At 41.7% G+C, this 26739-nt stretch overlaps 1 protein-coding gene across 17 annotated transcripts in view; it reads right to left on the reverse strand.

Annotated features, from left to right (window-relative positions):
• LOC310911583 (uncharacterized protein) overlaps nucleotides 1–26739 on the reverse strand; it is a 46167-nt gene that overhangs the window by 2454 nt on the left and 16974 nt on the right. For 4 of the 17 annotated variants that reach the window (XR_014590545.1, XR_014590551.1, XR_014590554.1 and 1 more), the window contains 3 exons: nucleotides 20874–20955; nucleotides 7782–7887; nucleotides 5921–6049 (listed from right to left, as the gene is read on the reverse strand). Coding sequence is in view for 1 of the 17 variants with exons in the window: in XM_083865286.1 (XP_083721412.1) it covers nucleotides 5921–5976; nucleotides 7782–7887; nucleotides 20874–20955 (244 nt within the window). In the remaining 16 variants the exon portion in view is untranslated. Of the gene's footprint in view, nucleotides 1–4800; nucleotides 4909–5920; nucleotides 6050–7781; nucleotides 7900–19716; nucleotides 19799–20873; nucleotides 20956–26739 lie in introns of those variants that run through there. The other 13 variants (XR_014590542.1, XR_014590550.1, XR_014590553.1 and 10 more) reach the window with 9 other exon arrangements.

The following is a 26739-nucleotide window of genomic DNA, read 5'->3' on the forward strand; positions in this document are numbered from 1 at the left end:
TTTTTTTCACATAGGAAATGCAAAAAGCTAGTATGGACAGTTCCTAGTCAGCAGGAAATAAAACTTTAGCATGAAGGACTCTAAGAACAAATGCAAAAAAAATACTTTTAAGATTTGCATTCCAGTAATACCTACAGGTTCATATTGCCACTGGCACCAGCTTGCTAAATAAAATATAAACAAAAAATCAAGACTTAATCTTTGTACCAAAGTAGGTACCATCTCTGGCTTTGGCAGAACAGCCTTGTTTATGTGGCACCAGAAGGTTTCTTAATGATTTGCCCCATTCTGGTCCAAATTCCTGGCCTGGAGTGGTGCTTTTCAACAAAGGCAAATATCTTACTATGGATTCACTGGCATTATGGATCAGTTATGTCAACATTCTCCTGCAAAGTCCAAAGCATCCAAAGGAGGGCCACAAGGATGGTGAAGGGCCTGGAAGGGAAGTTGTTTGAGGAGCAGCTGAGGTCACTTGGTCCATTTATCCTGAATGAGACTGAGGGAAGACTTCATTGCAGTCTGAACTTTCTCATGAGGGGAAGAGGAGGGGCAACTACAGCCCTCTTCTCTCTCATGACCATTGACAGGACTTGAGGAAACAGCATGAAGCTGAGTCAGGGGAGATTTAGGTTGGATATCAGGAAAAGGTTTTTCACCAGAAGGTGGTTTGGGCATGGGAACAGGCTCCCCAGGGAAGTGGTCACAGCCTGACTGTGTCTATGGCCTGGTGAGGAATAGAGACACTAAAACCTAGAGAAAAACTATGTTATGAGCTTTGGACTCCCCACACCCCACCCAAAAAAAAAGAAACAAAGCACCGATCAATAACCAGCTCTGGAATAGCAAGCTTGCTTGATTACTCTCATTAAACTGCACATCAAGACACAAGGCACAGCTTGATCTCTTGTGCAGTGCAGCTGCATGGAGAACAGAGTATCTGCTACATCTCAGGGCTAGCTTATGTGAATTCCCCCCTATGGTCTCATTCATCCCCAGCCCCAGATGTTGCCTGGTGGAGGTGCCCTGCTTACCATAGAAGACAAGTATGGTACAGCACGGAGCCAACCTCGGGGATCTTCCCTAGCGTGTGTGCTAGCCAGCTTTCAAGACACAGCTGAACAAGAAAGTACAAAGGAGGACTCATGCACTGCTTTGTGGTCTCAAAGGAAGTCACGAAATAGGATCAGCACAGAAAGTCCTCCGGGCGTTCACACATGTCCCCCTGCTTTGTGTGAGAAGCCCATGCTCTGTGCTAGCCATCTGGGACAGCATCACCCACATTCATGCTCTGACATTTGAGAGTGATTAAATATATTCCACAAAAGTCAAAACCAAAAGAGAAGCCAGTGAAACAGCAGAGATAAATAGATACATTTCTAATCTTACCCTGCAATGCATCTATAAACTATTGCCCTTCTAATTTTTGTTCTGACTTTTTCACCCACTGTTCTTTCTCACTAGGACTCCTTTTAAAGCCACTGTAGAAGGAATTATGTTCAAATAATGCCAAAATCAGTGGGATTTAAGTTAACTTAGTGCTGAGTGTCAAAAGTTTTAGAATCCTATTTCCCAACAGAATGCTTCATAGATATGAGCCTGCCAAGGAAGACGGAGTGTAGGTTTCTAAGTCACCTAAATACAATTTGGAAATGCTACTTTCCAATGCAGTGGGGATTTGCCATCCTTGCAGGCAACTGCCCAATTAATTTCCCAAGTGCTGACCCACCAGGATTCTTCCACAGTTTCATACCTGCAGCATGCTCAAGGATTATGGAAATTGCTCCTGTACAAATCCCAGCTGCTGCTGGTTCTTGCATTCAGGATTCAGACTAGTGCAGCTGCAGACCTGACTGGTCATGCTCTTTGAAAGCCACTGTGTCCCTGCATTGTCTCCTGCAGCTGGTCTGTGCCTCAGAGCAGCCAGAAAAACATGAGTTAAGCTCAGCCACCAGTACCTTGAACACAAAGCACTGTAAATCTTGGTGAGGCCTTGACCTTATCTTTTTTACATAAGCTCAGCTTGGCTGCTGTCTTCTGCCCCTCTCCTGTCAACCCTGGGTGCACTCAGAGCTCACTGTGATGCCCTGTATTGGGAAAGGCCATGGCTCTGGCTGCTGGCAGCACACAGAGAAGATCACTGAAAACAAACAGAGAGCAAGCAGCTTGGTTTTCATAACCTCGGTTAAACACAGGGGGTGAAGGATCCGAAGCAGCGAAGTCATGTGAATTCAAGAAAGGCGGAGGGTAACCTCTGGGGGGCTCTTTTTTTTGGCAGCACAAGGGAGGATGGTGCACAGAGAAGGAGGGAAAGGAAAAATTATGGAAATTTTTGGCCCTCTGTGCACAGCAATTCTATCTTTTTCTCCTTCTGGGCCTATAATAACAGAACTGACATTCACTACTGACAGTGACAAAACCACTTTCCTGGGCTCTTGTGATAAAACGGTGCATCACAGCTGCCCCCTGCCCAGAGAGCAGAGCAAATTGAAACTGAACTTATCCCATGGACTAGCTCACTTCAGAGGCCTTGAATCATCCGTCTTCCTCCCTTCACCTGAAGCATAATTTAGCTTATTTCTATTAGGTATGGCAGGGAGAGATTTCTTCTCCCTGAGTCGTGCAGGGATGGAGGGAGCTGTGCCATCCTCCACTGCTTGTGGCAGGCACTGGGTGACAGCTGGTCACTGCAGCATGCAGCACACAGGCTGTGGGGGTGGGTCATTCCTGTGGGCAAAGGTGGGACATAGCTGGGTCTTCTGTGGCTGCTGGGGAAACAAAAACTCTCTGTAAATCACAGGAATAAGCTATCCTCCTTGCCAGAGTTATTGGGTATTGATGAGAGCAAACACCAGACTCAAACGTGGTCAAAAGAGCATGCTTGCAGACTTGGAAGTTCCCACCACTTCAGGAACAATGCAGTAACTAAACTCACACCTCTCAGCAAGGACTGGCCTCCAAGTCCCAACAACCCTGAAAGGTCTCCAGTATGCTTTCAAATGGTTCTAATACAGTATATATCATTAAACATAGCAATATAACAACAGAGATTACTCCCATAGAATAAATCAAATAAATGCCCAGACAGAGAGCCTAAATGAAGATTTTAGTAATTTTTCTCCAATTCATATTTTTTTTTACCCTAAAGGTGAATGCAGGCTACCACAACCATCGGCAATGCTGACAACCTGTGCACCTTTCAGGATCCTATCCATAGCCTGATGACACTTCCAATGCTAGCAAACATAAGATAGGAACCTGTGAAGATGGTCTCTGGTTTCTCCCAAGACTCAGGAAATACAGTTTTCTGTCTACAAACAGATGGGTGCTTTGCACTATTTAAGTTTGTACTCTTATTCTTACTAGAACATAGCATCATAAAAATGTAGTAAATGTTTTTCAAATACCAATAGAAATCTAGGTTGGGTTGAGGCATTTGGGTTATGGTCCAGATACTTATTGCTTTGCTGAATGTCTCATTTATCCAAGGGTAAAAGGAAACATTTTGGCCACTTGTATATGAATTTCTGTGTGCACTAAGTTTGGAGACCTGAGGAGATGCCTAATTTTGTTGTGACTGACATTTGATGGTACAGAAGGACAAAAAAACCAGACTGAATTACCCATTACTCCTATGAAATTCCGTATTACTGTGATTATCATATCTCAGCAAGAACTTGTCAGTTGTTTGTAGACAGTGCACAAAATAGAACTGCAAGTGACTTTCTTCAGTGCCATCAACTCTGCCTGCCTGCCCACAGACAAAACCTGTCCTCCCTCTGTCATTCTTGAGACATGCTATGTCCAACCTGTCTCTAAAAATCTCCCATGAAGTCCAAATCTGAAAACCCTGAAATTCATTTATCATTCCTATTAGGAAAGCTTTTTCTTGAAATCTAACTTACATGTCCCTTGTTATACTTTAACCCTTCTCCTCTGCACTCTGGGTGTAAAGAACAAATTGTTCTCTTCCTATTCATGTATTTAAAGACTGTTATCATATCCCTTCCCAGGCTGATCTCCTCTAGACTAAATAACCCCCATATTTCAATCGCTCCTCCTTAGTCATGTTCTCTGGATTTCTAATCATTCTTGCTGGTCTCTTTGGACATTGTTCAACTAGCTCCATCCTTGTTGAACAGCAGTGACCAAAATTGGAGACAAGAGTACAGCAGAAAAATCACATCCCATGTCATGCAGATGGTAGTCTGGTTTATATATCCCAGTATGGTGTTTGCTTTTCTCATGGCAATCCTAATTCTGAGTTCTCTTCAGCTTGCAATTCACAATTGCTCCAGATCCTTCTCTGCTGGTTACTTCACATCCCTTATTTGTACATATGATTATTCTTGCCTAAGTATAGAACTGTGTATCTTGCATTTCTCTTTATTGAATTTCATCTTTCCCCTTCACAACCCCCTGGATTATTCTTCCATTTATATTAGATAGTTCTGAAGTAGAAGACTATCCTCTTTCGTTATTTTTTCATATTTATTTTACCTGCTACTTTTAATAGCATATTTTCTTTTCATTCAATCTAGGTAAATAATAAAAAATCATTAATAGTTACAGGTTCGAAGAATATCACTGCAGAAGTTTACCAAATACCTTCCTGCAATATGATAATGATCTGAACCCAGCTGGTTGATACTTGAATTCAAACATGAACTTACAGCTACACTGATTCTCGCCATGCTTCATCACCTGAGCTCTTCCTGATATTAGTGTGACCTGAAGAAAACCCAAAAGTGCCAAAGATAAGAAATATAATTGCCCATCGGGACATATGTGCTCCATACTCACAGATCAATGAGTTTACTCGGTGTCGTTGTACTTCATCTTTGTAACACAACAATGCAGAAGACAACTGGTGCAGTTGAAATACCAAAACTAAAATACCATAAGCAAACCCTGCTGAAAGCAAAGTAGCAGACTATTGAGTTTTGGGGAGGACATAGGCCAGTTCCTAGTGTCTAAAGCATTTGTTCAGTATGTCCTGATGAATTCAGCACTTGTTTTCTTCTCCTGTAGCTGGTCCAATTTCAGTAAATGTACCCTTTACTCGCAACTATTTCCTGAATAGTTTTGAAATTTGTCTATATGTTTCTATTGCTCTCCCTTTCTGCACACCATTCTCCTTGCCTGTACATTTCCTCCTCCCCATTTGCAAGGGCATCTGATCAGAAGCCATTTCTGTACCATTTGGGACAGAAGAGTCCAAAACTCAGACTTCCCAAGGTAGACTTTTGTACTCATTACTGATCAGGATAACTGGTTTGCTTATCTATCATTTCATCTGCAAATGCTCATGTCATGTCTAAGGACGGGTATGAACACATGCTACACCTGTTAAATAGGAAAACAAGAAAAAAACGGGAAAAAAATAAAATCAGCCTGGGAAAACAAGTCAGTCAGAGAGATCCCCCTTGGCAACATGGCCCATGTGTGTGTTTCTGTGCAGAGCAGCTTTTTGCTAAGCCCTGGAGAGACCCAAGACCCATTTGTGTAAACACAGATGGAGAAAGCTGAGATGCCTGGGAAATGGAGTCCTTTCAAATTCAAGTTAATCTTGATGAACTGCTGTTTTGTGGGCTTTGACCAGTAAATTCTGAGTCACATGCGGGGTGAGACATCACCTTCCTTTTGTGACTGCAAGTCCAGCAATCAACAGTCTATAGCTCAGTCCCCAAGGCCAAAAGTCTTGCAATCTGCTTCAATTTAATTTTTTTTTTTTTTTTTTTTTGCTTTTCCTCCAACAACTCCTCCTTCTTAAAGTCACTTATCGTTACCTCGGGATTGTTGCCAGATTCTCTTCTGGCATCACTTCTCCCTCTTTTCTGCAATCTTTGCCTATAAGGTACTTTAATCACTTCCCATGTCAACTACCGCAAAGCTCTTTTTTATAGCTCTCATAAATACTTACAGGCTTTATGTATATTTCCTCTCCAAACTTCAGGGGATCCAGATCACTGCTTAGCACTGAAGAGATGGAAAGGAGGGCAGCCTGCTTCAGATTTCCACATGACCCAGGCATGGCAAATTTTCCTGCAAACTTGAGTGAGATTAAGTCTTGCATTAGAATATAAAAAGGGTGGTTTGCAGCCTTGCCTCTTCTGTTATTTCCTCACTCCCAGATTTCTCATTCTACTTAATGATTGTTCCTTCCCAAGTATAAAGCCATAAGATTACACAGAAATCTGGCTTTATTTGTTGAGGGTTTTTGTTTGTTTGTTTGTTTGTTTTTGTTTTGTTTTGGGTTTTTTGGTTTTTGTTTTGTTTGTTTTCGGGTTTGTTTTTTTTATAACTTCGAACACACTGATGATAATTTTGTTGCTCACTAAAGCTTTTTTTTTTTTTTTTCTGTAACGTATTTTCAATCCTCCCAGTAATTTGCCTTCTTTTCTTCAGCCTCCTAAAAGAGGCAATGCACAGATCCCACAGGTCCAGGCATGACGGGTCAGAACCAATCAGGTAAATTTCTTAGTGACCTCTTCTGAAATTTTTCATTCTATATGGGATATAGCTTAAAGTCTCAGGCTAATGGGAGAGGAATTCCTTTTTCTTCTGGTTACAAAAGAAGAACTGTGTTTTATTTTTTTCCCATCTTATGGCTTTATATCTGCTGTCTGTTGGGTGTTTCAAAAGTATTTTTTTTGTCTCAGCATAGTAAACTCACAAGCAAATTCCCATAACGCTGGCAATACAGAGCAGTCAGACCAGCCAAGATATTTATGCTTCAACATTTCAAATGCACTCTTGACTGCCTTCAAGCAATAATTTTATAGGGTTTTCCTTCCTGAAAAATTGTTCACTGATGACCTAGAAGTGAAAAGTTCTGTCTCATTACCATTTCCATCCAATTCCACAATAACTTTACTGAAATAGCTGGCTCTGACTAAGCCAAGAGTCAAATATAAGAGTTACAAGGCCCTGATTAAGAAAGCACTTAATCACTTTCTGTGCTTTCAGTTGGACAGATGCTTTCCCCTGTCAAGGACCATATCAGTAGCTGGGGGAGGATTGGGGAAAAGAGCTTGGCTCAAAGCCTATGAGAATTCACAACCCAGAGATACAGCTGCAGGACCTTACTAAAAGTACTGGTATTCTAGGACTATCAGCTGTCTCTCATTTTGCTCAGAACTTTCCAGGATACTTGCTCAATAAAATTCAGTGGCTTGGGTTGCATCTGAAAACAGAAGCCACAGAAAGCCCTGGGAACCATCCCAGGAGCCCCTACCTTTCATGGAAAACAGAGAGAAGCCCAGAACAACTTCTGCCTAGATTAGATTGCCCTTACTAAAAATAGGAAGCCCTTTAGTCCTCCATCTCTCTTGATAAAGCTTTATTTTTAAGCATATGTTTTGTTTGACCTTGAGGTTTTTTGAAAAAATGGAATGAAAGAAAGAAAAAGAAGGAGAAAAAAAGTCTCCTTGATACAATTCCAAGTAACACTGAAGATAAAGATGTGCTGTGGTTATTTAGGATTCAGTGAGTGACAGATTTTATACAGTCTCACAATGTCTCATTTGCATTGTCCAAGTCAATATTTTTTGGCTCCAAAAGAATGTCAAACAACACTTCATCCAGAATGTGTTTAGTTCTGGTCCACAAGGTATTCCTGTTCCTTCTTCTGGCTTCTTAATGAAATTTCCCTGTTTGTATAAACCCCCACAACTATGGCCAAGAAAAGACAGCAGCGGGAATGGTCATCAGCACCTTAGAATCAGAGTAATTAGATTTACTGACTCCAGCAGCATCCCATCAGCTGATAGGCATTACCATACCTTGCAAAAACTTGACAAGTTCCCTCAATAGTCCAGCCAAAGCAACCCAAAAGGTCAGAGTCCAGGTATCTTCTGTGGTGACAGGAAACAAATCTCCTTTCTTAACCTAAAAGGAAGACTTTTTGAAGCAGAGAATCCTGTTACAGGTGTAAACTGGAAACTAATACTGTCATTTATAAAGTGTGAATTTTATCTCAGATGTGAAGAAGCCTGCTGAGACAAAATTTGTGATAGAGCCTGAAGAAGCTGTTGTGGATAACTTCCATCTAGAAAAATCACATAAGCAGCACTAGACATACCCAAAAGAGAACAACCCAAGCAGAAAATACATTTCTAGCTGTGAAAACAACTCCAGTACTGACAGTTGCTTATTAAACAATTGAAAATGTGCACGGAGACAGCGACAGAGGCACAGGGCTAATGTAGTTTCAGGATCAACAGGCAAGAAGGATGTGAGTGAACCTTGCACGACCTTGTGAAAAACAAGCTCTCTGGTGACTCTGGGACTCCAGCTCGTGCTGTTTGTCAATGTGAAGCAACCCAATTTGCCTTCCATCCCAGGAGGATGTTAATTTTCCCTCCCCCCTGCTCTGCTCTCAGTACCAGCTGGGTCCCCACTGCTCACTGCACATTCAGGGTCCAGGGAACCCGTGCAGATGTTTTCATGGACAGAGCAAAAGCCCTTTCTCTCTGCCAAGACTCACACTGGGCTTTTCGCAGGAGCAAATGTATCTGTCGCTTCTAAAGCAATGTGGTTTTGGAGCAGCTCTAATTTAATCTGAAGTTGAGAAATAAAATCCTTCTGACCTAGTTGTTGTATTCTCCTTGTTCTAAACAATTCTGACAGTAAAATGGCTATTATTTGTCTCTAAACCTGGAATCTCAACCTGGGGCAACCACCTGCTATAGTAAATTTCACACCTGAATATAGTTTTGAAAGTTATTCTTGCTTTTTTTCCAAACCAGAAATTCACAGACTCTTGTCATTGTTATTAAATACCTCAACTCTCAGGCTACTTCTAGTTCCAAATACATAATTTCAGATTTCCAGACTTGTTGGCTGAAAGCCTTTTGCCACAAGCATTCGTTCTGGGGCTTTGAATTTCCAATTCTGGATCATAACCAGTTGAATTTGATAGCCAAACTGAGATTAGAGTGCCATGCTTTGAGGGGCATATGGGGTCCTTGAAGTGAAATGTTATTGGAGGTTCTTAGAGATGTTGGAGATTTGGTAGTCTGGATTTGCACAGCTCTTGTACAAGTCTGTGAATTCTCTCAGCTTTCTGCCAGATCTGTGCCACGTGTGGGATCTTTGAGTGAAATTCGTGACCCTCTGAATGGCTCTTTTTAACACTCCAGTTCAAATCACCTTAACAAAGCAATGAAAGATTTTTCTATGCAAAAGGGTTTTCTTAAGGTGAAAGCTAATACAGCACCTCCCAGAATTATATCTACTTCCGGGTTATTGGCAGTCACCAGTGAAGATGGGAAAAGGAGACCAAGTCCTTCCACATCCACCTGGGAGCATCGGATTTTGTTTGGAAAGTGACAATCTTTCTAACAAATACTGCTAGAAAGAGACAGCAAGTTTTATTTCAGTGTTAAGTTCTGGGTTTTGTTGACCAGTCCTCGAAATACACTTTTTGAAATTTTCAGACTATTTTCCTTGCTGAATGCCTGAAGGCTGCAGAAATTAAAATTTAAAGCAACAAAGCCAAATTTTTGCAATGAGATGCACCATCTTATATTGCAAAATTTCTTTGTTTTTGGAGCCCTAGGTACAACACAGTAAATCTTCATTTTGTTTCTTCAGAATTAAATGTCAATGTGAGATGGTGCATCTGTAAGCTGTATTTTATTAGTAGTTTTTAAGAGGTATAATGAGTCCCCCTTTTTTTTTCAGTTGAAAATTATCTTCCAGAGTCACTTGGAGATTCCACAACTTCAGAAACCAATTTGCAATTTTGGTGACTTTTGTTTTTCCCTTGTCACTGGTTGTGCTTGTGCTTTCCTTGGTGCAGATTTTTTCAGCCCCATCTCAGAGACAGGCCCTGTGCAGAGAGGATTACTCCATGATTTCTCATAGAGAGAGTGCAAAATCAGATCAGATATTATATTTGGGGCCAGCGTTATTCATGGAGATGTCAAAATGGTGAAGAGAAGTTACTAAAACTCACCATCACAAACTTCTACATCATGGTGATATGTGTCAAGAATGCCCATCAACAGATAGAAGAAGGTTCTTTTAGTGTAGCCTTTTCCACATCCTGTCCTGGGCCACTCCTCAGTATTCCAGCACTGCTAACTGAATAATTTGACTAACATGGTGGGTCCTCCCTTCTGCCTTATGAATTGCCAGAGAGCAGAAAAGAAAGGGTTAAGAAATATGCCTGTGTGAAAAGTTAGAATACTGTGCAGCCATGTAGAGAACACCTGACTGGTAATTTACTGTGTATTTATAGCTCAGAAGAGTTATGATAGAAACAACTCCTGTAACAGCTTTTACTTTAAAGAGAGTCTGCACTTTGCAAACGGCTCATTGAACAGATCATCTCAGCTATTCATTATGGAATGTGCCATCCTTACAAGAAAGGAGTTTACTGGCCTTGGCAACAGGCTGGTCTAACTGTTCAGTCCTATGCAAACCTATTTGCCAAATTATGAGGAAGAGAATTCTGCAGTATCACCTCTATAGCTCTTGACTATTGAGAAACATATCTTTATTTAGTTTCCAAAACCAAGCTACCTCATTTCTTGAGCATCTCTGAACTACCTGGATTTGTCCAACAAATGGAGCAATGAAGAATTTGTATTCTTCCAGAGCAATGGAAGAATTTGTATCAGTATTTGACTTGAACCTGAATTTTCTCAAAGATAAGCAGGCCTTGGATTATTTTGGATTTGTTATGTAGAGAGACCCAACATGTTGTTCTTGTCTGCATTACAGTTCCTATAACAATTTTAATCTTGTTTTGTTGGACACTGCAAATACTATTTCACTGTAGAAGTAGAGCAGTGTGAGATCCAGGATAGCAGGTTCTGGTTGTAGGTGTGTGAAGCAGGATACCAAATCCACAATAAACACACATATGAGCCTGAGCTGTTCCTTACAAAGCTGGCACAGGATAGCTGAGAAGCTGAAAAGGTTCTTTTCTGGTTGTATGTTCAGGAAAGACACACATCACTTGACTACACAATTTTATCTATGCATCAAGTTCACAAGAAAATACTTTAGTGGATGCAAACAGAAAAAAGCCCAAACCAAACAAATAAAAATCAACAGCAGGCAACAACGAAAAACTGACTAAATTTCTCTGAAGGAGGAGATAGAAATTTGGAAACTAAATTCATTGCACTCGTCTGAAAGAAACTGCCATACTTTTCTTCCTGTAACCTTTACCCTGGCTTTTTGGAGGTAGTGGGAATATCATCCATCACATCAGATCCTTCTCTCATCTTAAAAAACCTGTCACTAAGATGAGATTTGGCAAGTAGAAATACAGGGAGTAAAAAAGATCAAGCCTTTGACCTTCACTGTAAAGGCTGGATACTACAGACAGCTTTACAAGGTGCTCCCAACAATGTCATTTCACTGGTTCCCTCTTCTCTCTGTTTCATATATCAGGATAAAAGTTTTACTTACTGCTGTTTCCATTTTTACTGAAGAGAAGTTTTCAAGAACTGGAAAACCCAGAGGGTTTATGCCTATCCATTCCTCTTCTGTTTCAGTGGAATGCACTCCTGCAGTTGCCTGGGGGTCCTCAATCCTTCCTCCAGCATGCTTAAAGCATGCATCTGCCTTGCCAAAGAACATCTGAAGTGCACCCCAAAAACCAGCCAACTGCAACAAGGCAAATTTTATCTCCTTCAGAGCAGAGACAGTACCTGCTCTAAACAGACAGCATCACCTTGCACAATAAAAGGATTATTTGAGAAATTCTTGACCTCTTGCACCTAGGTTCAGTCTGGTTTACTCCAGATGTTAATCTAAATGGACACAAGGTAGAGCCAAATGCTTGAGAAACTGACATAGATATAGATATAGATATAGATTAGATATAGATATAGATATAGATATAGATAGATAGATATAGATATAGATATAGATTAGATTAGATATAGATATAGACATGAAAAAAAATTGACATTGACTGCTTATAGCTAGTTTGCTCTAGAAGAGCCATGAGATAGGGAGAAGGGAAAGCATGTTGGAGTAGAATTCTCCCTCTTTATGCCACTGATGTGGAGGCATCAGGTGATGGTCACTCCTGGACAGCAAGGACTGGTCACCTCTCCCCATTCCTAGCTATAAAGAGCTCAGCTCTGTGAAGATATAAAAACAGCTGATCATGAGCTTGGTAAGCACAGCCATGGTGTGCCTCACTTCAAGTACATCTGGATTTGGAAAAGGTTTAAAATGCCTAAAACCACAGAAAGGGACAAACTTTGAAGAGACGAGCCTGCTGCACCCCTGGTTGTTGGCTCACTGCTTTTGGGGACCCACAGGTGTGGCTACAGTTCAAATCAAAACAGGCTCGCTCTTTCTTTCTTTCTTTCTTTCTTTCTTTCTTTCTTTCTTTCTTTCTTTCTTTCTTTCTTCCTTCCTTCCTTCCTTCCTTCCTTCCTTCCTTCCTTCCTTCCTTCCTTCCTTCCTTCCTTCCTTCCTTCCTTCCTTTTCCTTCCTTCCTTCCTTCCTTCCTTCCTTCCTTCCTTCCTTCCTTCCTTCCTTCCTTCCTTCCTTCCTTCCTTCCTTCCTTCCTTTCCTCCCTTTCTTCCTTCTTTTCTTCTTTCCTTTCCTTCTAAAGTCCTAGCAGAACTCCTAACCGGAGAAGCATGAGGCAGCCATCCATGCTGTAGTGTGGGGGATGCTGTGTTGTGTCTTCTTTGCTAGTGTCCCAGCTAGCCGGGAAAAGAGAGAGGCTCAGAGAAGGTGAGAAAATGAACTGAAACTCCAAACTCATTGCTATAAAGGAAAGCAAATGAGATTAAATTCTAAACTTGGAAATATGTTTACACTTCTTTCAATTCAAAACACTCTGTGATTCACGGGGAGCCTGCTGGGTACCCCTGGAGACAGGTTTTTGCGTACGGCTGCTCGCTGGTGAACTTTATTGTACCATCTTGTTGAACCTGTTCCTAAAAATGTGCAGCTGTGTAAGAAGTTGGTATTCAACTGCCCAGCAAAGGTGAAAAAAAAAAAAAAAGACTGTCAGGCAATTATTGAAGCTCAAGGGCAAGATTAATTTTTCAGACCAAGCTTTAAAGCACTCTTGGAAAGTGGCAGTTGTGACACCAAAAACCAGTCACCCATAAGAGGTGCCTAAGGGTGGCATTCAGGGGGCCGTCTGGCCTGTATCTGGTCTGCATCAAGCCTCAGCAACTGTGACAATGCAGGGAGATACTTTAGAAAGAGTTAAGTGAGGCAGGAAATGTGGAAGATTTAGGGTGGGAAAAGAATTACAAAAAGATTAATTACAAGTTCTCCCCATGCTTTGGACCCAGCCCAACTGTTTGCTTCTTCCTCAGAACACTTGGTCCAGAATCTGGGGCAAAAAAATGTGTGTTCATGTCTTTGTGGATGACCTTTCACTGTTCCAGGCTACAGTGACTCCTTATTGGCAGTCTGAACCAAGTTTTGGCTCTATTATTACTCGCCTCCTTGCAAAACTTTATGTCGCCTAAAGTCTTTGGCAGAAGATATGAAAGATACTTCACAAAATAAAGCAGGAGGGGGTTCCCACTGCTACTAGAGAGAGATTCTTGCTCACTCAGCATTTGCTTTTGTAATGTGCTTTACATAAGTTATGTTACTCTTCTGGCAACACCTCCAGGCCTAAATTTTCTCCTTTGTGCTCATGTGGATCTGGGGTAAGGGTTCCTTAGGGAAAGGTTCTCACACTTTCTTTGCAGAATAGCTGCTTCCATCTAGTATCCCCCATGTATATTTTTGGGCTCATCCCTGAGTAAGCCTGTACTTTCGAGTTTGAGAACCTGTCCTGCATGGGTGTCACCTGAAATTATCTTTTCTCTATGCTGTTGCTGAATTATTCCATTGAATCATGACTCTGATTTTTAATGCATTTGTTCAGGGTGCTTTTGTATTTTTTTTAAAGTACAAAGAGAAAGACACTAAATGTGTGAGTGTGAGCCATCACCTCCTGTGGGGCAGGGATGCTTGGCACATAGGTCTCAGACTGTGATACAGCATAGGGGTTCTGACACAGAGTAGGAGTATTCATCACCCCTGAAGTTATTCATCATACCTGAAGCACTAAGAGAGGGTCCCAACATGCAAGTACTTCAAAAGGATAACCAAAGCATTTATCTTTAGTACCTTTTCTGAAGGACAGTTTTGTGCCTAAAAAGCAGCACTGGGAGTAAAGATTTTAAGGTACTGATTTTTGGCTTACACCTGACATCCGGACTTTGAGATATCACACTACATTTTCCCTCCATCTACAAAAAAAGCCAAAACCTACAGGTACATCGATTTAACCCAGATCATCAGTCTCCTTTACATCACCTGCCAGTACCTCTCACAAGAGTTTCTTAAATACAGTCCAAACATTTTGATTAGGCCAGCTGCTCCAGATGTTAAAATCACTGGGTGCTCTAGGAAGAAAACACAACCTAAAAGTTTGTCTGGAGCTCTGTGGTAGCAGTGAGCAGATGAAGTGGGCTATGAAATAAAGACTCTACTTGAGACCTATCCCTCATGCCAAAAAGGCAAAACCCTTCTGAGGTGCTGCCAGTGGAAATTAAGGAAAAACTGCCATCATTTGTTTCAAGTTTGGGACTTGCTGCAACCCTAAGAAAAGATTTCCCACTTGCCACTTTCCTTTTTTCTTTCCAGTTCCTTGATCTTTTCCTTCTCTACAGCCAAGTATCAACCTCCTTGTCTCAAAGTGTCAAGCTCCCATATATTTCCATATCAAAATCCTTCTGGGACTAGAACAGGCTCTGTGGCATTGGCACCAACCAATGACAAACTCCCAGCAGAGCTGAACACAGACAATAAAATGCCAAGCTACAACATAAATCCTTCCACTCCTAAAGCAGACTTTACTACTTCTGATCTTCTTTGAGCTCGTTGTCATTTGCTGTCCAATTTTTTTAATGGAATCTGAGGTCAGGAACTGCATTGTGTCTTTTGGATCATATTACATATGCTTAACTAATACTAATAAAACCCAGAAACCTAGTTAATTTAGCAGCCCTGAACTCTATGGATATGAGGGCAGTAGAAGATCCCATTTTCTGTTTTGTTCAGCAACATAATGCAACAAATATTTTTAACACTATACCAAGATTTATTATTATTATTATTATTATTATGAAGCAGGATGATTTAAGGCTTTGTTTGTTTCAGAGTTATACAGTTTCATTAGGTATGTACTGGACAGAATATGAATGGTTGATGCATTCACACAGACAGATCATTGACTTGGGTCACCAAGTTCTTCAAGTTTATAAACTATATCTCTGTAGTATTTTCATGACTGATCTTATGTCACAAGCTTGGACAATCAGAGGCATGTACACCACCATTAACACCACAGCCTGTCTCCCACCTGCTCAGAGGTACTGGGCCCAAATCAATCCAGGACCACACTCAGGGATGTGGATGTTACATGTACCTTCTGCTGTACATCCTCTGTCCTGGGAAGGAGCTGATGGCTGGTGAGCTGACACACCTCCAAAGCCTTGGGCACGCGTTTCTCAGCAGCCTTTGATGACCTGACATATCACAGCATTTAAGGCATCAAGATGCTTAACACCTGTTTTGACACAAGCCAGCAAGTAAAGCCCTACTTTTCGACTAATGACACTGAATGAAAAAAGGATCCACACGTGGTCACGCTGCACAGATTTCAGATCTCCAGCACCTAGTGGTGATTCAAAAACTCTTCTTGCAATACTCCTTTTTGCCCCATGTCAAATCAATTTTTCTGGTTATCTTTCTTAACTAGCCCTTCCCATGATCACAAGACTCCATATGGAAGACCTAGTGGGTAGGAATTATTTTCTTCCCTGAAGGTTTCTAATGGCGGCTTCCAAGAGATTTTTCAAATCTCGCACTTACATGAGCCAAGTCCTTCACAAATGTCTTAGAACAGTTTTTACCATTTTCTTACCCACACAAAATTGAGTTGGAAAGGCCCTGAAATCAGCTGATGAAGTGAAAAACCCACAGGTTTTCGGATTACATTGCTAGATTGTATCTGTTGTTTCAGCTATGATAACATTACATGTCCTTGATCATACAAATAAAGCTTTTGAAGGGTCTTTGCAGAAAAACCCTGGGCTACATGAGATTCAAATAAATCTGTGATACCCAAGATCCATTTTGTAGTGTGGGAAGGAGATTTGTTGTGCCTGCCTCCACGTTTTAGAACAGAAAAGGAAAATGCTGTCTCTTTTGATACTGGTAAACTGCCTCAAAATGGAATCCTTAGGACAAAATTAGAAGGACCTTTCCCTCACTTTGCCTGATCTGCACTTTGGCAGAAAAAATGACATGAGATTTCTAAGCAATCTGCATCAAATTCTCCATGGGATTCAGTGCATTTGGGGTGGCATTCTTTGGATTATTTCATTCTGTACCTTGCCAACCTCTCTCTCTGCTGGAAAAAAGTCTGTAAAAGCTACTGCTTCTTTACCTTCGGGCCAAGTCTTGAAGTGTTAAAGTACAACTCCTAGTAACATGGATTACAATAAAATCTGGGTTTCTTTGGTTCACTTTCACTGCTAGTTTATAGCACAAATGACCCAAAAGGTTGTTTTGCAATATTAAAGAGGACCAAGTGTCCTGTAAACTTTTTAATACCATGTGAAATTTGAAAGCCTTAACAGCAGAGGCTTAGGAGTAGTGTCTCACAATGCGTGGGCATTTAATGAGTTGCGTTTTATGAGTCTGTTTTTCTTGGGGGCAATAAAAGGATATATGAAAGGGTCAAAGTTAGGAGACTGTAGGACAATATGTCTTGCCAGGGTTAGATACATCCTACCTAGAAGTTTCCCAAGGGAAGGATGGTTTAGGTCTGCAGCCATGGAATATTCTGTGTGATTTTTAAAGGTCTTCAAATAAAAGAGAGTACTGTAGACCTTCTTTTGTGAAATGGAGGTGAAGAGGAAGCAGAGACAGACATTGGCAGGCATCTGCAACCTGTACAGTTCAATGCACAAGTGTAATCCCCAGGCAAGCTGCAAGTGCTGAGCTCTAGTGGTGAGGTTCACACTCCTTTTGTCTCATGACTTTTGTTTTCCACTTTTTTCCCATCGGGGTAAACACGTGACACAAGATCAAAACTGGTATAGCTATTCTCCAGGCTGTCACTTGAACTTCCAATCAGCTAATTTTTGGCTGTTATTAGTATTGTTGCAGTTATCACAGAGATATCTCTTCTGGAGACCTTATCTATGGACAGCTGACGTAGAAGTGGCCCAGAAATCCCAGACAGGTAGCTGGTTTCCTAAATCAGTTTCCATCAGTCCTTACTGAAGGTAAATTCCTAAAGAATCCATTTGCTTTGTCTCTATGAACTCTTACCGAAAGCTTTCTCAAAACTAAATTTCCTCAGAAAGGTGTTTCCAAAGTGTATTTGGGAGTTACAAGTGAGAAACACAACAACAGCTTGTGAAAAACAATACCCTATTCATATACCTCTTGCCTGTTGAATATACTTGTGTAACACCTGAGAAGCTTTTTAATCCATTTTTGTCGTCCTTCACTTTTGGAAAGGGGAAAGCTCTTTTTGTGTATACATACATTTTATGTATTTTTAAGTAAATCCAATGTGGTTTCAATGTCTTCTATTTGTTATTAAAACTGAAAATCTTGGAAATACCTGGAGTGTGGAGCTATGGCAAGCCATGCCAAAAGCAGGTATGGGCTGTCATCCCAGACACGCTTTCCCTCCTGTCAGTGCCCCACACCTTTTGCACAGCCACACACTGCAATGTGCACGCTTTGGCCATCCCCGATGTCTTTAAACATGCACTGAATAAACATCATGACAGCATTAGGCTTATTGACTGCTGACTCTTGGCAGCAGCCCCACGGCTTGTGGGGAGTGGAGAATGTGTAGCTGGGTTGGAGCAGTGGCCCTCCGCTCTTCAGGGATCAGCCCTCACCACTGGTGACCCTGCCTGTGCCTTGCTGAGCAGCAGATGCTACGAGAGTGCCTCCCAGCTACCAGCGGGTGGGTGATGACTAACCGGGACATCTCCCTTTTTCCAGGACCAGCCCCTCCTCGCTGGTGACAAACCCACTGTGCCGGGGCTGCTGCCCCCGGCATTCCCTGCCTCTCCGGCTGAAAGCAGCTGGACTTTGCCAAACCCCAGATTCATGTGGTTTGGCACCCTCTGCTCATCAGGAGCAGGAGCTCCATCCAGCACATACTGCTGTGTACAAGTCGAGCAGCAGCCACAGGGAGGGCTGAGACAGGAGCTGGCCCACGAGCTCCTCTTTAAGCTTTAGGAGGTGGGTTAGTAGCCGCAGGGACAGGGTGACGGGAATGCAGCGCTGGGAGAAGCAAGCCAAGCGTTTGCCTGAAAAGGAAGGGAGACAGCGGGAGTTTTACAAGCTGCGAGGGAGGTAGGGAAGAGGCCAATAGAACAAATATGATGTATTTTAAATAGTCATTTCTACCAGAATATGTCAAAAAAGGGGAGCCTTTTCCCTGTTTGCAGGCTTGGTTTTCAAGACTGGAATGATAACCTCTGTGCCTGCTACTAAAGAAGACAATGCACAGCTTTTGGCTTTTTCTTCAGCCCTCATCATGACCCGTAAGGAAGTGTGCATGGGAACAGAGGAAGAGAGCTGGGACAGGACAGACAGCTGCCTGAATTGTCCTTCTGAGCCACTCCTGCCAAGATGTGGTGCAACATCTTATTTTTCTTTTCATTGCTGCCGTCTATTACAGGAAATCTGTTCATTAAACATCTTCAGTGAAGCCTAAGGATACAAAGGATGGTAAAACCAGGCAGGGGTCTGTCCCCACAGATTGAGCCACAACATTGGCCCAGCAGCTTCCAGGGATCCTTCAGCCCTTTCAGGAACCACAAACCCTGCAAACACCCATGTGGCTGAGGCTGGGGTGGGGAAGTGTCAGCACCGAGGGAAGGAGGTAGGGTTGGGAAGAAGTGAGTTGCAGCATTCACACACCCCTAGAAGCTGGAGCTTTCTCAGCAGCAAAAAGAGTCAGCTTCTGCCTCCACCCCAGCCCAGCAAGGCTGTGGGAAGCACAGACAGCTTGTTTCCTGTAAACAGGCTCTTTTTCCCAAAGCCGTGGCAGTAAGACAAGCCACTGAAACACAAGTGAGTCCAAGACTGGGACAGGTGCCACTGCTGCTGAGGGGTTGAAAAGCTTCACTTCTCTCTGTCGTCCTCCAGCATCCTTCTTTTCCCATGCTGTCACATCCTTTGCCCTCCACGTTAGCTGTTCTTTCTTTTCCCTTCCCACATACATCCTTCCCAGTTCTCGGCACAGGAAGAGTCTCTGCAGCTAAAACTTTATGGTAAAATCACATTCTGCCCCTGTGACATTCAAGACCTCTGTGTTGCAATAGCTAAACCTGAGTTGGTCTTTTCTTAGTCCCTCTCCATTTTTGGAATGAGGTGGAGGGTTACGTGGCTGGACATATTTCATGCCATGCTGAAACTTGGCAGATAAATTTGCTTCTGAGGAATATTTTTAAGAAGGAGCTAACACAGAATTCCACAGGGCCAAGCAAACCCTCCTGCCCATGCATGTTCTCTCTAGCTTTTCCCAGCTTTAGTCTGACAATGTACTCAGGCTGTGTCATTGGAGGAAAGGAGGGATGATGCCAAAGTCATGGTAATGATCCCTCTAGTCCCATATGCAGCTCCCAGCTCAGTATCAACAAGTGATTTGGAACCACTACTGATACCAGTTCCTATAATTTTTCATACCTTTTTAAGTCAATCTCAGCTGAAAACATGAACCTGGTGAATTGGCCTTAGACACCAGCCATGACCCACAGTCCAGGCATTTCTGTTTTAAAGGAAATGCAGGTTGTCAGTTCCTATGATAGCTGATGTTTTCCTTAAATCCTCATCCCCTGAACTCCTCACTGTTACCAAATGTTTTCTTTTCATTATAAACTAGGCATGCACACAAACATCAGAACTTTTGTCAAAAGCCTGATGACGTGAACAAAAAGGATTCAAATATCAAAGTGTGAGCAAACATATCTTGTATAAGCTCATTTCCAAAATGTTTCTTTTTCTGTTGTATCTTGTGATTTTTTTTTTCCTTGTCTGTCTCATGGCAATTAATCACTTACTACTTGGCAACATTAGGAAGATGATGAGCTGGCAGGAATACTGGTGAATTCCCCAATAGAATGACATAGAGCCTTTGTTTCCCACTGAAACCTAAATTCAGGATGTGTGGTAACACTACATCCTGTAACTCTCCAATACTAGACAAGGTGTTTGAAGCCAGCCAATGTCAGCATGTAAGAAGAAATAAAATAGGCTCATCCTCTAGTCTGCCTGCAAGGGAGGTGGATGTACATATATATATAATTTTTTTATTTTTTATTTTTTTTATTATTTTTTTTTTATTTTTTTTGCGGTGGGGGTCTGTTTTAAAATTCACTTATTATTGAATTTCAATCTTGTTCTGTACATACCTGGTTGGTAAAGAAGAGGCAGGATTTCCTTTCTTGCTTAGAAACCAGAATATAGGTGGAAAATAACCACACAGACAAAAATACTCAACCAACCACAGAGGATTGGTGTTTGTTGTATTGATTAAAATGTTGGGGGTTTTGTTTGGGTTTTTTTGGTTTTGGGTTTTTTTTGATGAATCTAAATCCTGCTCTTGGATGTCAGTAGCTAGCAATTTTTGAGTGATGCTTTCTCTCCCTGGACTAAGTAGGCTTCAGAACTCATGAAGGAGTATGTGTCATCTCCCAGCCCCTGGGTCCATACTTTCCTTCTCTGGCCAATAAGTCCTCTAATTTCTGTTGCTTAGGAGAATTAAAGAAGGGCTATGTCACCATGGCAATGCAGAGTTGTACCTGTTTTTGAAAAATACATAAGCACCTAATACTAAACCTTACCAAGTCAAAGTTTGTCATGGTATCCTCAGCTCTCTCCCCTTGTTGACAGATACTGGGTGTGGTTAAATCCATTTCAATATGACTAGAGCACAAAAAAAAAAAAAAAAAAAAAAAAAATTATCAGAGCAGGGTCAAAAGGCCCTCCTGGGGGCAAACTGAGTAGTGATCAGTGAGGAGCAACCAAAACACACCCAGGCTCAGAAGAGGCCAAGAAACCCAACCCTTAGGTGTGGATGAATCACTGCAAGGTAAAGTTATTTTAAGATCAAGCCTGAAACCATCAGAGGTGGAAAACGCAACCTTGAAAAATTAGGTCAGTGGGAAAATCCAAAGGTCCACAGCCAACCTGTTGTCAGGGGCTGATGACCAACAGGGTGCTAAGTCTTCCCTGAGAGTTGCAGATCACCACTCCTGGAAAGGAAACAGTGAGGAAAGAGATACAGAAACATCTGGAAGACTTCATAAAACACCTTAAGTAAAATAAAAGATTGTGGGAGAGCCACCTCTTGCTCTGACTGAGGAAAGAGTATAGGCAAGCTGAGTTTCTTCCCCATCCTATACCATCCCTTCCTTCAGAAGGACCTCTTGAGCAAGTTAATTCCTTCTTTCCTATCTTATCACCTGGCATGGATCTGGGGCTTTCCCATAGCTGAACTTTGTTTGAGAGGATGTCCCATATCTAGTGCCTTGGAGGGCCTGAGGTAGCTCTTTGCTTTGCCTTTCATTAGGGATTACACAGAATAGCACAGTTTGATCTGGGTCAGCACTGAACACACTAAATTGTGAGTGTCGCTTAATGTTTTCTTCCAATGAGGAAATTTTGGGCTGTTTGGGAGGATTTCAGGGCTTTCATTCAATGAGGAACTCAGCATCTTATGTCTGCAACATATGCCTTACATGTCTTATATGTCTGCAAGACTACATTTATTTCATAGTCACCTAGAACATCAGGCTGCTGTAGTGCTTGTTCTGTGGAATTTTGTGAAGTTAATGATGATGGGGTTTTGTTGGTGGGTTGGTTTGGTTTTTTTTTTTTTTTTTTTTTTTTTTTTGTTTGTTTGTTTGTTTGTTTGTTTGTTTGTTTTGTGGTTCTTTTTCTTGTATCCCTAAGAGCAGATGATGCTTTGCAGGAAGGATGACAATTTTGTTTGTTTGTTTTATTTTAATTTTGAATGTCACGGTCCACTACTGGAAATCCTGGATGGTAAAATAACCCTCCCTATGCTCTCACACTGTGAATCCAAAACCAAAACCCATGACTGGGAAAACTCCAGATGTGATATGGGCCTCTGAGACTGAAAATAAGCAGTCAAAGTGCTGACTGGAAGAAGCCCTCCCTTCTGCCCTACATCCCTGAGTCACTAAGCCAGATGGGACTTGCTTAATGCACAGAAGCTGCTGATTATCAAACCAGTGCTGTCAAGGTGGGTTGTTGAGAAGGAGGACAAAGTCTGTTTGTGTGCCGCCTTTTAAAGTATTTGGAGTTCCTTTCATACCTGTGCTGCTTTCTGCCATGAGATAGAGCAGATCCCTTTTGAAGATGCTCTGCAGCCAGCTAGCACATAATGAAAATTGTTACCAGCTCTGCAGCAGCACTGTATAAACTAATCTCATAAACAAATAACTCAAACTCATCCCAGCACCACCTCGGAAAAGCATTGCAAAGTAACCTCCGTCACTCTTTCTGCATCTCTGAAATGCAATCAAGAGCACCATGTGTCAGGGTCCGCAAACATATGCGGGGAACCTGATGGTTCGTTTTGGAGATCTCAAAGCGCAAAAGACACAACAGGGGACAAACCAGTTTGCTTAAACAAAAAATGCACTTTTATTTAGTGCCCACAATGCGATAGTAGGGAGAGAAAATAGAGAATAGTGAGAAAGATAGAGAAAGAGGGGAAGGGGGATTATAGCTACCACGTGGAGAGTCGGAGGTCCTCAAGGCGTAGAGATGCCCATAGACGCGATCTTCTCCAGTGGGGTGTACACAAAGGGTGCACGGGATCCGCAGAGTCTTTATAGGGTGGTCAGGAAAAGGACCAAGGCGAGTGGAATGGAGCCAAAGAGGGCACTGGGCCAGTGCAGGCACCTGCGTCAAAGTTGGGTGCTCAGGAACAAGCGGCAAGCTGTGCCCTTCTAGCACGGTCAGTATAGTCAGCTCAGTCCACTGTAACGAGCTGCTATTGTTCTTGCATTCCATTCTTGTGGAGATGCGTATCAGTCCTCGGCAGGTGCCCCACCTCAGCCAGGCCAGGGGCTCTCCCCAGTCTCTCCGGGGGTCTTGGTCTTCAACCATCGGAGACAGTTGTGAGGCATAACACATCCTCGGACAGACTCTGACACCACCCCGTGACTCACGACTGACGACGAAGGTGTTCTTCCATCAGCAGGTTCCGTAGTCTCGTGAAGTCTTCAGGACTCATCCACATTGGCAGCATATCCCAGAAAAACAGAGACAATAGAGAGGGTGTAGAAGAGAGAGAGAGAGAGAGAGAGAGACAGAGAGAGACAGAGACAGAGAGAAAGAAGGAAAAATACAGAAAGGGAATAGAAGCAAAAATGAAACAAAAATTAAAGAAATTGATTTAACAATTTTTAACAATTTTTTTCAAAATAATCAACATAAATCACCAAATAATTAATATAACAATTTTTCAAAATATTAACTCAAATTACTAAATAATTAATATAATACCATCAATTAAAATCAACAATTACAATTTTCAATCAAATACTTAATTTAAAACAATTTTCTTTCACAAAATTCTTTAAATTTTTAAAATGATAATAATTTCTAAACAAACAAAAACAAAAAAGAAAACAAAACAAAACAAACCTTAATTTTTAATTAACATGACTAAGACAAAGCAACATTAATCAAATCAAACTGCTGTTACAGGCTTAACTTTCGCTGTCTGGGTAGTGCATTTTACGTCAATAACTTTAAGAGTGTCTTTTGCAAAAGGGATGTTAACTAAAACAAGGCCAATCAAAACCAAAATCAAAAGGAGGACGTAGCTGGGACTTTATAAGAAAAGTCACATCCTGTAATTGTGGTAAAATCACAAACACAAAAATTTGAGTGATTTTTAGTATCTACTATTGCATTTTCTACAGCTACAACATCTCAGACAGTCCTAAATCATGCACACCCATTGCCTATATACACGAGCACTGTTCCAGGAGCTTCGTTAGGATGTACTTCAAAATGACAAATATTTTGCTCAGTGTCCAAACAAATGTCCTGAGCTATGATTGCATTACTTTCACAAATGAAACCTTGCTGCTCCCTAACAACACAAGATTCTAAACTGACAGTTTGCCACTTCTCACCAGTTTGACGGGCCCATTCTCTATGCTCGGAAGGATAGAGAATAGCTCCATCATGGTTTATACCTAATGCAATGATAGGGAATATCAAATGTACTGAAGCATTACCTATTGTTAACGCAAAGGCTGTAACTGTGTTAGTATTGGGGTTGTAGGTAAAGTTCACTAATTTCCACCAGGATTGGAATTCTCTTTGAAAATAATTTGAATTGTTCCAAATTATTTTCCAAATTTCAGTAGGAAGAATTCTTTCTTCTTCTTGCCTTATAATTGAGGCAACAACCATCTGCATCCAAAGCTGTGCCTGGATGCAGCTTAAGGGCCAAAGAAACATTGTTTTGTGTAGCACCAGGTGTATCAATTACCAATTTGCTATCATTCACATTTATCTTTTCCCAATTTGGTAATATGTTTAATAGCAATCACTGAAGTGTCCTCAAAGCCAATAAGGACAATTATAATAATTGTTATAATTTGGTCAAATCTTTGATTGTGGCAACCAATTTGTTCATTAATATTTCTGAATCAATGCTATTTAAAATTTCTGTTTAAAATATTTATCATGGTTTATACGGCCTTCATGTCCCTCGGAGTTCTCCTGTGGAAAGTAAGCACAACAGAATCTGCCACGAGGAGGCAGGAGGTTAGAATGATGAAAATTGCCCATCCTGTATTTATTCGATGCTCTTTCCCTAGAGCATCAAAGGCTGCCCATGTATATTTATTCAGAGGGGTTTTCTGCTCTAGTGGTACTTCCCCTACAGTAGGGAGGTCCACCAAAACAGGTTGTCCAGGGCAATGTGCTGGATTGCTGGAATCACTTGGTCCCCATAGTGAGGGAATTATGCTTGAAGCTGTCAGGCAAAAGGCAGAAGGATCAGTAAACCAAGGATTTGCTGGCTGTTCGGGGGAAAAGGGAGGGGTAATGACTGAGGCAGGTTTGTCTTGGATGCTATCCAAGTTTTCTGCTTCTTGTAGTGCTAGATTTTTCACAGCTCCTTCAGTCATTGAGAAGATGTTACAATAATGTTCAATCTGAGCAGACCACTGTCTTACTGAGGCCCTCTGGACCACCCCGTCAGGTGGAGGGAACCCAGTAGTGACTGACTTAACTTTGAAGGGGTCTCTCAAAACAATTGGTTGCTGTTGTGCAATTTTTTCCACTTCTATGAGAGCTAAGCTAACCACAAGCAAGCCTTTTTCCCAGGTAGTGTACTTCTTTTCAGCATCTTTAAAGCCACAGGAGTAAGAGCTGACAGATCTGATCGGGCCTTCAGGACCCCTTTGCCATATATCTACTGACAATCCTGAGGTGGCAAATCCCCATTCTGCCTGAAAAGGATCTGTAGGATGAATAGGGCCAAGGGCTTGGTGAGCAGTTGCTTCAAAAAGCAGCAATTTTATTTTAACCAATTTATCATAAGGCAATTTGTCCATTACTTCTCGAGGTAGTCCCCTTTTCAGCCCTAGCAACCACAACTGCTGCTGGTTAGGGATTTGTCTTTCCTTTTCTGGTTTTTCATTAGGAGAAGCAATGTGCCTGACTTCTCTGGGTTTTTCGGGTTTGTCCTCTGAGTGCTTCACTGGTCCATATTTTCCACTGTTATGACTGCTGTTAGATTGTGTGCTAGGAGTAGCAAAAGGCGAGAAGTCAGTGGAGTCAGTGGAACCAGTTTGATCACTTGTGTGTCCAAGAAATCTTTCAAGCCTGTCTACCGGAGTGATAGACGCTATTGTTTTTTGAAGAAGAATTGCTGTTGGTTTAAGAGATTCTGGCAAACCTCGAATTAGAGGGGTCATTATTTCAGGTTTGACAGGTAGTTGCATGGGTGATTCATAGCCATAAATCAATTTTCTTTCATGTATCATTTGCAAGCATGCAGCTTTGTGTATGTTTTCCAGGAGTTGGTCCGGGGTGCTGACTATTGCCAGAGGGTCGCCCCTTTCAAGGGGGCTTAGTCCCCCTGCCCAGTAAGCTGCACGCTGTGTCAGGGACCATGGGGCACGTGTATTCCCTGTTGTTAAGAAAACTCCATGTCCCCAATAGCCACTTGCTTCTTGTTCACTTAATTTAATTTGGTCACCCCCAGTAAGTGAAACTCTAAAGACATACTCCGTCTCTGATTCACTAGGTAGTCTGGAGTATTCTTTCTTTAATTTAGCTAATTCAGTGGCTGTGTATGGTATTTCTTTGGTAGTTATGTGGGGGTCATTATCCTCTGCATTTATATACCTAAATTCTGTTTTGACAAGAGGTCTCAAGTTGGAGCAACAGAGTTCCCCACAATTTTGCATGTGTGCTAATTCTTTTTGAGGGTATATTTGTTTAATGCTGTATGTCTCCTTTCCTCCTGTTTCCTTTGGTGAATCTACAAGTTTTGAATTTTTGCTCCGCTCTTCTGCAAGGGAAATCTCAAGCAAATAAATCCGACTTCTTTCCTGTTCTAATTGTTTTTGCAAAGCTTCTACCAAATCTTGCAGGGATTCTATTACTTCTCCCTCTCGATTTCTTTCATGTTCCAATTGTTTTTGCAGG

Source organism: Zosterops lateralis (genome assembly GCF_965231275.1).
Source record: "Zosterops lateralis genome assembly, chromosome: 7".
Classification (NCBI taxonomy): domain Eukaryota; kingdom Metazoa; phylum Chordata; class Aves; order Passeriformes; family Zosteropidae; genus Zosterops; species Zosterops lateralis.